Genomic DNA, 12,792 nt, shown 5'->3' on the forward strand with positions numbered 1-12,792 from the left:
CAACTGCACGATGCTATCCTATCAATATGGGCCAAGATTTCTAAAGAATGCTTTCAGCACCTTGTTGAATCAATGCCACGTAGAATTAAGGCAGTTCTGAAGGAGAAAGGGGGTCAAACTCAGTATAAGCATGGTGTTCCTAATAATCCTTTAGGCGAGTGTACAATGCTACAGTGTTTCGCATAAACCTTTTCTCCGCTATCACCAATAGCTGTGAAATCTTCATTTTTCCTCTGCCACAACTACATTGAGACTCAGTTCACCTCACAAAAGAAATGGGCCTCTTCTGATTCAAACCTTAGATAGATTGGTGAGAGATTGCTTCATTTTTCTAAAGGAGAGCTGTCATGTTTCATGAGGCAGGTTGTTTTTACCGTGCCATCGCTGTCCGTGTTCACTGTACAGTGCAGGAGACAGCAAGAGGAGCAAACACTTCTGCAATAATTGGGAACAGGCCAAGAACTTTGGCATGGACCAGCATAAGCCGATGTGAGCCTAGTAGGACTGGAGTAAACATAAAAAGGAAGGCAGCAGGGGAGACTCTCAGTGTCTGCAGGGACTCGCACAAGAACACAAAGCATTAACATAATGAGGCTGTTGGGGGTTGCAAAAACAATCCACTTCATTGTTCTACAGGTGGAACAACATCTTCCAACGGCGTCCAGCAGCCATTCCTGAGAGCCTCTATTCATTCTAAACAGGTCTGCACAAGGTCTGAGGTGATGATCGATAGAGAAAAATGACGTTTTCTCCAATTTAATATGCAAGTCTTTGCTGGCTGCTCGCCTTACACACTATATGTTGATTTTGTTGAGTCATTGTAGTGCTTTCTGGAACTCTGCTTGAATTTTATCAAACAGCGCTCTTTCACAGCCAGCAGCGGTCTCTCACTTAGAAGCGTGAAACAGAATTTGCTGAATTCTGCACTATGGTGCATTATGCGGTGTCATTATAAAAGGAGCCTATAATATGTTACGACCTAGAGTCTAATCTACTCTCTTACGGTCCCCTATACACTGTAGCTCTGACCGATTCAGAATGTCCTGTTACAGCGAGTCCATCTCAATGAACCCTTAGCAGTACAGAATCATTTTGGAAGCTCTATAGAGATTTAGATAATTATCTTTATCTGTATGTAGAAGAAATATGTGGATATGCCTTACAGTACCACTCCAGACCTTTTTTGGCACATTATTATGTCTACCATGGTACTGAATGATCACATATTCATGAACCACAGTATTTATGTGATATGGTATTCCAAGGTACTTCAAGAAAGGTCCAAAACAATATGGCAGCTAGTGTGTAAATATAGCCAATTACATTGTGATGCAATACATGTCAATATTGAATTTGAATTACTACTGAAACAGCTGTAAACCTGTTCTGATCTCTCTCGCGTTTCGCTTTTTCATTTAATTTTGTCCACTACTGTGAATCACAGAAGAGTCTTAAAATCTGTATCAATGCTATCCATGTAGCAATGAACACAAACACATTGTAAGAACCTGAATATTGTGAGGGGGAAAAAAATTACTACTATTTTGGATATAAATGGATATAAATTGTCTTTTCCTGCAGCAGGAGTCATTCACAAGATGCACACGCAATAAAGAGCTGCTTTGTCATTGACAAACGATAGAAATTATTTGAACGTTTTGTTTTCTACAATAAACTAAGTAAACATCCACCTCATCCAGTGCTATCTATCTATCTATCTATCTATCTATATATATATATATATATATATATATATATATATATATATATATATATATATATATATATATATATATATATATATCCCATTATTATTTCAGTGTGAGAAATCACTGCAAACTTACAGTGTATGAATCTGTCCGAATGAAGCAAACAATTTCAGACCTTTTTGCAAATCTGTTTGACCAATTACACCAAGAGTTATTCACGAATCTGGATTTGCTCATTCTGAAACCAAACAGCAGATAGAAAACATACAAGACTTCATTTATTATCAGAAAAAAATATACTCAAGTTGGTATACATCAATCCCATTGACAAATAAGGATTCATCAAGTAGTAGTTAGTAGTAGGTAGTTCACTGAGTGACACCCTTGGACCAGGATATTATGTCCAAAACAAAGCATAGTATCTTCTCAGTGCAACTTCATTTCAGCAATTCTGGATGATCAAGACCAATTCTTTAAAATGGCTGGGAAATTTAACTGACATGGAAATCTCTTCAGGCTTCAAGTAAAACAATATTCAGTAGACACAAGCTAAATAACTGGCTGAGGTTTCCCCAGTAACAGGTTACGAAGTGTGACAGAAACACACAAACAGGACGGCACACATATGGTTTATCACTGAGAGGCAGACTTTGTGTCAGGCTAAAGATATTCTGTTCAGCTCATGTTGGCTATATCTACTCCCTCAGCCCATCTCTTCTTCACTCCTGTCCTCATTCTCCACTTATAGCCCGCTGCCCCACTATCCTAAATTTCCAGCATCAGAAAAAAAAAGCAGGTGACAGATTGTCAGGCTCAGAGAATGGAGAAATGAGGCGGGGGTGGGGTAATGTCAAGGAAGGGGATACCCCAAACCGCCTAGAAGAAAAGTGGGTTACTGGGGCTGCTGGGATTGGAGAATAACAATGTGGTGGAGACAAGACTGGAGAAACAATGGTGATTACATGTTCTGGGCCAAATGATTGTGTGAGTGTTAATGTCTGGTATTTCTCAACCGTACTTGCCAGTACAGTGTCAAAGTACATACTAACAAGGCTTGCAGGTCAGTTTTAGGTGGTGGAAAATGCTTCAAAATACCAAGATCTGACATACTTTGATTGTACAGCATTGTTCCACCAATATATGTGAGATTTATTCAAGTATGTGGTTATAATGTTTTTCTCTGTAATTTGATTAAGAACTTCAACCATAATCAAAAGAAATGTAAATAACCATTTGTTTTTAATAACAATTGAATGCCTGCTTTCCATGGGCAGTAAAAGCACATTATTTATTATGCCAGACAAGTGACAATTTACCTCTTTTCTGTGAAAATAGAGTTAATTTGCTTAAAAGAAGGTTAATTCATTGAATGCAACACTATTTCACCTTAATCATCTGTTAAACTTGTTTTTGGGATGCAAAATTTGTTGCAGTCATTTGGTGAATTTGCCCAAGTCTGTAAAAGCAACAATGAACTCATCTGACGGCTGGTGAGCAATCTTTCCCAAGCCTTTAGAAACCTGTCCCACTTGTTTTCATTCATTCTCACAATCACCCCACTTTCCATATTAACGGTTAAAACGGACACACCTGACACGTGTTGTGTATGAAGAGTAATGATTGACAGTGTGACCTGTAACAGCCATACAAAGAATAAGCAGTAAGGAGTGTGTGTGAAATTAATACAAATGTGTTGAATGCACACTACAGGAACTAGCCTACTAAATATTACACTAGATTATTAACAAAAGGCAGAAATTATTCTGTCTACAGTGTGTAAATCCATGAACGCACAACTCATTCTGTTACAATGTGCTTGACAAACTCATAAGCTGCAGCACAAAAGTAAACCTGAAGAAAAAAAAAAAAAAACTTTAGCATTGCTTCAGGCACAAACTAATTTTAAGAATGACTTGTTAGTGTTGGCCAGCACAAGCTCTGTAAAGGGTCCAGCCGGCCAATCAAGCAACACTGAACATAAAGCATAAATGATCCCAGCTGCAGCCTACAACCTCTAATAGGAAAACAAACAGAGCATGACCATAGTTACTGGTGCTAGACTGTGGCCATGTGCACAGACACACACACACACACAAAACACACAGCTCACCCTTAATGCAATTCTTGCAGCCAAAAATGGAGATTGCAGTTAATTTGGATGTATGACTTCTGGACCACAAGCAGAGCAGACATAAACTGGATCTGTATAATTTAAGTAACAAATAGAATATAGAATCATATATTTGGAGGCGGGATTGAAGCATCTCCTATGAGTCAAGATTAGAAACACGCCGATGATCATCAACCATAAGCTGGAACAAAAGGACAAGTGTCTCCATGCATCAACAGCTGCCCATAAGGCATACTAATGCAGCAATGATAACAAACGACTGCCCTGCTGGACGGAAATAAATCCATCAAAAATCAGATGAGGGGATAGTTGATACTGTGAACACTACAGAAGGTTAATGTGTGAATTATAATGCATTGATTAGGCACTCGTGTGAGACTACCTCAGCCAGCACGTGCTTGCTTCTTGCATTTGTATGCAGGCAAAACAGTATGAAAGAGCTAGAGACCAACGGGATTTTCATATGGCAATTTACGTTTATTTAAAGAAAAACAAATTTAACGCACTAACGGAAATACAAAAATATGGACTCCAAAAACAAGGTTTGCTGCGTTTGTTGGTAACAATGAAAACAAAGGCTTGTGTGTTGTCGCCTGTAGGGGTTTTAGAGAAACTATTGCAGCTGGACAGATGCGCAATAAAAGGAGCTCCACGTTTAATATTAAAGCTCTGGAGTGGAGTCAAATAAGAGACATGTGGCAAGCCGTTTTATTCCTTTAAACTTACTATTATACACTTTTAGATTACTAATACATATTTAAATTAGAATTAGTCCAATAACAACAACAGGTCTTTTTCGAATTTACTAGTGCCCAAATTGTTTATTCAAATAGTACTTAGTCACATTGTAATAATGACAAGTAACTATTTCATGGTACGATTTTGGATCTGTGGTTTAGTTATAAACTATTAAACTTTGACTAGTAACAATTAAATTAGGTACTAGTATCCATCTTTAGTTTACTAGTACCAATTGATCTCAGCTGTTACAAGTAACATTCTTCAGCTCACCAGTAACATTTGTTTTTGGCACATTTAATGAAACTGACGTCTTACTAGTACGATTAAAATGTTACTGGTAACAACTGGAATATACAATACTAGTAACTATTCAAATGTTGCTAGAACAACTCGAGATATATACTAGAAACCGTTTGAATGGTTACTGGTGAATAATGAGGATTACTAACAAAAACAAATGCTAGTTAGTCTTAAGTAATAAGTGTCAAAACGGCTTGCCACAGACATATGAACGCATCGTGGTCACCATCTGCCGCAGCAGGGCTCGGGCGCGAATTTGAGGGGGATGTATCGGTTCATGGGCGATCTGTGATGAGGGCTCACCTTTTTTCACATCGTTTTATCTTTCCCCCCCCTTTTTAAAAGGTACAGGGTGACTTTAGTGGGGCCATTGGATCTCACAGCACAATCAAAAGGGGCGTTGTCTTTGCCAAAACATGTTAACACAAATACGCACAATCCTCCCAAAGTCCTGAAATAAAGGTAAGCAGCCCTTGCCCAAGGCATGCATAGTCCCAAGCGCTCATTCCTTCCCGGTCACCAGCGACAGCTCCTTCAGAATGCCACTGGCGTCCACGCGCCGTCTCTCGCGTATCATTTCCTCCAGGCTGCGGAACATGAGCGTGTGCGCGGTGCTCTCGGACAGGTGCACTTTCAGAAAATAGCGCTGCTCGACCGAGTGCGCCTCCCCGCCCGCTTTAAACTCCCGCTTGCCGAAACGGCACCAGGCGGCGAAACTTTCGGAGTTCGTCCAGCAAATCTCGCTGCTAGTGAGCCCCACGTGCCCGCTCGCGTTCTGCATCACCAAATCAGCCGGCAGCGGTCGGTAGCGATACCTATTGTTCACTATCCTGCCCTGCCGACCGCAGCTGATCTCAAACAAGCTGTCCTTGCGGATCTCCCCCTTGTAGAGGTGAATAACCTGGTCCTCCCGTTCAAAGATCACCCAGTGCGGGGGTTGTGCGTTGGCCACTAACTCCAGTAGATCCCCGGGTTTGCACATGGTCAATAAAGTTTTCACCGAATAAACCTTCAGGTCCTCGTTCTCTCGCAGTTTGGAGTATATACATTCCTGGCAGCAGAACGCCGAGTACTCGACCTCATTGAGCGCAACCGGGCCGTCTTTGCTCGGGCTGTTGTTGTCTTTAAAGCTGTCCGACTGCGATCGATCGTCCAGCTCTTCCTCCTCATCGGAAAAGAAATACGCCACGCCAACACGCAACTCGTCCTTCTCGATGCCCGATGGATCCCCGGTGGGTAGCTCGCTGTAGTTCAGGTGGGTGATCCGGTCCAGTTGGTTTCCCATCAATAACAGGGCAGAGAAGAGACATGGAATACTGCTTCTGAAATACAAAAGGGTTATGTGAGTGTCATACTAGAGAGGCGGACTAGAATTACTCTGACGCGCCCAAAAATGCTGTCTAGGTACACAGCCATAGTAAGTCACCTCACAACACAATAAACCACGCGCACCTGGGCGCGTAAACAAGCCAGTCACGCAGAGCGCAGCACAAAGAGGCAAAGGGGGATTCAGTGTTGAACTGCTCACGAAGCTCTTGTCAATAAGTTCACAACACCGCAAACGGACGCATACCTGCGTATTTCCCCACGACAATGGCTAATGGTCCTTTCTCTCCATCGGTGCGCGTGCTGTGTGTATCCCGTAAGGTCTCCAAAACAAAACGCGTTCGCCTCCCCCTTTCGTGTCCTCCAAGGTACACTGGATTCCCTAACACTTTGCACCGCCGCACTTTAAATAGTCTAGAAAACTCCGCCCCGACCAGCAGATCCTGCCCTCCTGATGGCGATTGGTTCAGAGCCCTCATGAAAAACTTAAACCTTGGCTCTGAGGTTTATATTACAGCCTGTTTGTGTTGGTCACAGCCTTCAAGACCCAAAGGGTTTGGCAGATTTGTAAAATGTAACAATAGCAAATCTAGGCTTGAGATTAGAGGTTAGAGATTCATTATAAGGACATGTGGTTTCTGAATGCTTGATTAGCTCTGTCAAAACAAGTTAGAGCTTTTGTTTGCTGGTGGAACACTTTATTGGCGCTGTTTTTGCTTCAGTCCATAATGTTGATTACCAATTACCATAAAAATAGTTTTGACCGGTTCCTCATTTAATTGAGGCACTTACAATGAAAGTAAACTTGATTTTAAAAAATTAAATGTAAAATTTTATAAAAGCACACGCTTTCTTTAAAACCTAAGTATTATTTGTGATGTTGACATTTGTCATTTTGTTAATTTTGTTAAATAAATAAAAATATAAAAAGAAAAAAGGAATAATATTGACAGACACAACTTTTAATTTAAATAATGTATTAGTAAATATTTAAATTAGCATTGATAAATAATGTATTAGAAGTATTTTTTGCTGTTACTTCATGTTAATTTAACGAATGATGTCTAAGATGCAACCTTATTGTAAAGTGTTACCTATTTACAAATTTGTCAGTTTCTTACAGAAACCCAGATTTTTTATATTTTTTATTTATTTAATAGAAAAGGAGGGACAAGATCAAATTATTTTTTTATGGTAAGCATTATGCCACAAATGCTGTGGACTGAGCTCATCTTGCATTGAACTGGGAATATTCTACTAACATGACCTGAATCTATATCATAGGATAGAAGCTGTTTTTCTGTCAGGTCTGGCGTGGTCCTCAGAATTCTTCATCAATCTTCCTCACACACAGGAACATATATAACACACACACTAGCTGTCAAGAGACTCTGACAGTCAAGTGACTAAGTCCTTCCAACATCGTCCAGCCATTCATAATCAAGAGTTTGCTGAAATGAAATTCCAGCCTTCCTGCACAAACGCACACACATATACAGTATTGACACATAAGGCATTCTCACTACCATAATATACCACACCCATACACACATATTCCCACACAAACAAGGCACTCAAATGGCAGACTTGAAGTTGGAATGATTTAGATTATAATTATTCTGCAAAGACAGATCCAATTATCCACCAATGAAATGGATTGCCATTGTCTCTCAGTAATACACCCATCTGTGATTAGACCGCATGTGTGTTTAATATGTATAGAAGCTCTGCCTATGTGTGTGATGGTGAAAGAGAGAGAGAATCTATTTGAAAGGCAGATGCAGAGGACCCTGAAAGAATCCCCCCCCCACACACACACATACATACTGTACACACTCAGGTACACAGCATACATCGGGTGTCAAGTGTGTGAATACTTGCAGTGTGTGTGCGAGAGAGCGACAGAAAAGAAATGGAAGAGAAGGATGTGAAGGAAATAAAGGGACAACACACAATATCCACAGGACTTATGCACTTTTCTTCGAAATATAGAGATGGTCTGGATTTGCAGTAAACAAGCACTCTGTAATCATATAAGAACACCAGGGAAAACAAGTCAAGCACAAACAAAGGAGAGAAGGAAAGAGGGATGAGAGGAGCAGAGGAACAGAAACCAGGTGAAAAACGGCTTTTGGTAACAATGACCATGTGGCAGTCTTGCATTCAATATATCTAGCTGTAGGCTTTGAGAAAGCAGTATTTTATGGGCTTCATATAAAACGCTGCCAAGATAACTAATCATTCCCTCTATATGAGTTTAGCAGTTAGTGCATGTGAACCCATTTTGCAAACATACAGATAAACATGCTTTAATCTATCTTCTGCACTAGCAGGTAAAGAGTTTTTACCTGAAAGAGCTTCTTTTGTTAGTTTTCCATAGAAAAGTGCAAATATTGTAACATGTATTGCGGTCCAAAAGTTTGAGAACATGTGACATAAGACTGAGCTGTGTCCTCAGCTCAGTCACAGATTTTTTTCAACTGGTTTCTCAGAAGCTCTTTAGAGGGAATATTAATTAAGATTCTACTAGAAATGGTGTTGTCGGAAATGCAGACATTGGGTGCCCAGGGTGAAATGTATCTGGCTTGACCTAAAAATATCCTCTGCTCTTAAATTCTCTGTCAATAACATTGCCAGTCAGTCTCTTTCAGTCATGAGTCACAGGTTCTAAGAGCCGTGGGTGAGCGTTCCAAACCGTGGCTTTGCTTTAAGGGCCCTGACCTTGCTTTAGACCCTACAGCGAGTTCAGCTTCCGTGCCAAAATGACAGTTTAATCCTCACTCTCGCAGGACACCACAGATACTTTTCTTAGACCTGCAAGAAAGAGTTGTGTTTTTGAGATGGCATTATAGATTGTGTTCCCACATCGTGTGGAGAGAGGGTATTGACAATTCTTTCACACATTTCCCTTATGGCCCTTTTGTAGAACTCCCACAACACTGTGTTATTGATGGAGCAGCTCACTGACAGTTCATTCTCATCTTCTATTCTATCAGCACTGCCATCCTTACTCACCCCATCTTTTTTCTACACTTCGATACTAATAGTAGGCCGTGCTCCCTGAGCCTTTATCTGAGAGGAATATGCTCGCAGCCCTACACCCTATCACTGCACAAATAACTATTATCATGACTGGTTTTCTTTTATGGGCCAGCTGGCTTCCATGGCATTTCATATGAGATTTTTCTTAAAGAGCCAGTAAGATGAAAATTCTAATCTTCCTATCACTGTTTATAAGTCCTGTACATTAGGTTTAAATCCATCCAAGGTTAAAAAACATTGTCATTTTGTCAAAATATCATTTTAAAATTACCTCAATTCTCAGAGATCCCCAAACGGTTCACGCAAAGTTGTTCAAAAGATTCAGTTTCCTTAAACCCCACCTTTCGGTAGCATACTGTGTTCTGATTGGTCAACTAACATAGTCAGGTTTGATTGGTTGTTCCACACCCACCTCCACGGTAAACTATGCGTTAGCATCTGTTTGTGGTGAATTATGTCTTATTCCTCTCATCGCGAAGCAAACAGTAATATAAAAAACTTGAACAGTCTCACTGCTTTTTTTTCTGTGTGTGTGTATTCAAGCCGCGCGCTTCAGTTTGAATCTGAATAGTGCGTTCAGCGCGGGGGCGTGGTTACTTTATCACAGAATATCTGTTTTCGGCAGCACTTGTTTAGTTGTAAAGTAGACATGTCAAGCTTTCTATAGATATCTCTCTCATGTCTCTTCGTTGAGTATTCAAGGAGTTACACTTCATTTTAAAGGGGGGGTGAAATGCTATTTCATGCATACTGAGTTTTTTACACTGTTAAAGAGTTGGATTCCCATGCTACATGGACAACAGTTTCAAAAATTAAGTTGTACGTTTGAAGGAGTATTTCTGTTCCAAAAATACTACTTCCTGTTTGTCACAAGTTTCGGAAAGTTTTTTTCGAGTATGGCTCTGTGTGACGTTAGATAGAGCAGAATTTCCTTATATAGGTCCTGAGGGCACGTCTGCCGGAAGAGCGCGCGCTCCCGTATAGCAGCGCACTGAGAGCACAACAGACTTCACTGATCAGAGCGAGAGCATCGCGAAATGTCACAAAAGGAGTGTTTTTGGTTGCCAGGGCAAGACAACCCTGCACAGATTACCAAAAGAGAAACAGCATTAAGGGACCAGTGGATGGAGTTTATTTTTACAGAGCATCAACGGAGTTGTGCAAGTGTTTGTGTTTGTTCCCCTGCATTTCAAAGATGCTTGTTTTACAAACAAGGCCCAGTTTGACGCCGGATTTGCACATCATTTATTTCTTAAAGATAATGCAGTCCCAACGTCATCATGTCATCAAACTGCACTTTCCACATGTACAGCTTAAAAAAAAAAAGACGACAAAGTGGAACTTAGTCATTTTACAAAACTGCTAAGCAAATATATACAGTTTCAGTACATACCACATAGAGACTGATTTCTGATGCTGCTCTTGTTCAATTTCAGCCTCTGGATCTGATTCTGGATCATAAATATACGCTGAATCTGACTGTTAGCCGTGGTTTGTTTTGGTTGGTTTTGTCCTCACAGTGTCACAGCTTCCAGACGCGCTCAACGCAAAAGCCTACTGGCGCTTGTGATTCTTTAGCTCCGCCCACACGTCACGCCACCAGCCACTCGTGTTTTTCCGGGAAAAAACGGTACAGACTATCTTTCTCTTATGAATATAATAAAACTAAAGACTTTTTGGAGTTATGAAGGATGCAGTACTACCTACTACTATAGGTACTCAAGATTAACAGGATATTGAGTGAAAACGAGCATTTCACCCCCCCTTTAATGACGTGTTTGTACATAACGATCAGCGCAGACAGGCTGCAGACAGCAGAAATACTGATAAGACGCACGGGAGAAAACAAACACATAACTTCATAATCATACTTCGCGTTGTAATTCGGAGATGTTCGTTGGTCTAAATAAAGTTGGTAATGAACCCTCTTTTATGGCCAAATGCTTTGAAAATCCCGCTGTACTCACCGAGATTAGAAAAGCAGTCATCAGTGAAATGTTTTGAACACAACAAGGATTTGTTGTACTGCTCTGGTATTGTGGTAAAAATGAATTTTAGCCATTGGTTCTTCTGATCTTCATTCTTTGGCAGTGAAAATAAAACAAACTTGTCTTTACAATTAAAACACACTGTCTCCTCGACATGATGCTATCACACCAACCAGAGCGTCTGTGTGTGGGGGGTGGGGCAGGTCAGAGTTCCATTTCTCCCAACACGGTAGGTGGAAATTATTATGCAAAGTATTCCTAGTGACGTACATAGAGATGGACAAAAGACTTGAAATCTATAACGACTCGTTTCAGCGATTCAGAGTCGACTCCTTACTTTAGAAGCCAATAACTTTATAAATCGTGTACTTTTTGGTTTAATTACTTTGCACATTGTTTACACTGATGGACAGCTACATCATACACTGTAATACAGGTAATTTTTTATTTCCCATCTGTGTGGCTCTTTAACATCACTGAAACTTTACAGGGCCCCGGCCCTGTCCTTTCATATCCTGTCCTGCTGTGCTTCTAACCCAGTGTTTTGTGCTTATCTGCCACCGGACCCATTAGAAAGCCTGGTGAGATACTAATGAAAAACGAGAGTTCAAAATGACTGGTCATTCAGAGAGAATGAGCTAATAACTAGCTGTCAGAGAGAAGGGTTAATGCAGAAGCTGAGGTGGTGCAAGGAGGTTTAGCAGATAGACGTTTTCTTCTGAGAAAGTATGTCAGACTAACAGAGGCTGTTAAATTATAAGCTTTGGGTTGAGGCCGGTACAATGATTAAATAAATTTTCATGTCATCTGCCAAATGGAAAGTGGCTGAGGAAAAAACAGCAAGATGGCATTTTAAGCAATCCAGCTTAGCTGTGGCTTTTCTGGATGTTGAAGAGTGAACAACTTGACTAAGCACTGACAGGAACTGGTAATTGGTGTTTCTGTTTGGCTTTACAGCAATAATTATATTGCCAGTTGTTGGTCAATGCACTTGTTTACCTTCAATAACTTTACTGATTTTTTCTCTGACACCTGTCTGGACTTTTTAACACGCTGACATTGCAAGCTCTGGTTGAGGTCAATTGTGAAACAGCATCTTCTGTAGTAAATCTGCAGAATTGTGCACCATTTAGAATTAATGACAGCCTTTTGAATTTCAACTAAATATCTTAAATGACATTAAGGTAGCAAACATGAAGCAGAATTGCTATTTGTATATATATTATTATAAATAAAATAAAATATGAGTTTGAGAGAAACTCATTTAAATGTAATTAATTTGGTCAAAGTTTATCAAAGCTGGCTTGACACAGTGTTGTCTGAAAGTTTTGAAAAAAAGTTTATAGAACTCACAAACAGATAATTTAAAATGAACAAAGGAAAACACTTCATTTCCTAGAATGCATTATCTGTTCAAATTCCTCATTCTGTCATTCCAGTTCATTCTAATTCTAGTTAAACTTTGTAGAGAGTGGCCAATTCCAACTCATGAACTGAAATTCTTCAATTCAGCATTTTGCAACCTAAAATCTTGATCTTAATTATCATCCAACAG

The 12,792-nt window shown here is 40.0% G+C and overlaps 1 protein-coding gene across 1 annotated transcript; it reads right to left on the reverse strand.

Moving 5' to 3' along the window:
• Positions 1-1,967: 1,967 nt before the first annotated feature.
• On the reverse strand, positions 1,968-6,609 carry LOC113063001 (protein FAM84A-like). Its single transcript, XM_026233126.1, has 2 exons — positions 6,455-6,609; positions 1,968-6,203 (listed from the first exon to the last, which is right to left on the reverse strand). Exon 2 carries the CDS (start codon positions 6,164-6,166, stop codon positions 5,384-5,386), a length of 783 nt encoding a protein of 260 aa, XP_026088911.1. The 5' UTR covers positions 6,167-6,203; positions 6,455-6,609; the 3' UTR covers positions 1,968-5,383.
• Positions 6,610-12,792: the final 6,183 nt, after the last annotated feature.

The sequence above is a fragment of the Carassius auratus genome, chromosome 45, assembly GCF_003368295.1.
Source record: "Carassius auratus strain Wakin chromosome 45, ASM336829v1, whole genome shotgun sequence".
Classification (NCBI taxonomy): Eukaryota; Metazoa; Chordata; class Actinopteri; order Cypriniformes; family Cyprinidae; genus Carassius; species Carassius auratus.

Coding starts and splice junctions, on each gene's coding strand:
- LOC113063001 (XM_026233126.1), bottom strand. CDS start 6,166: ATGGGAAACCAACTGGACCGGATCACCCACCTGAACTACAGCGAGCTA.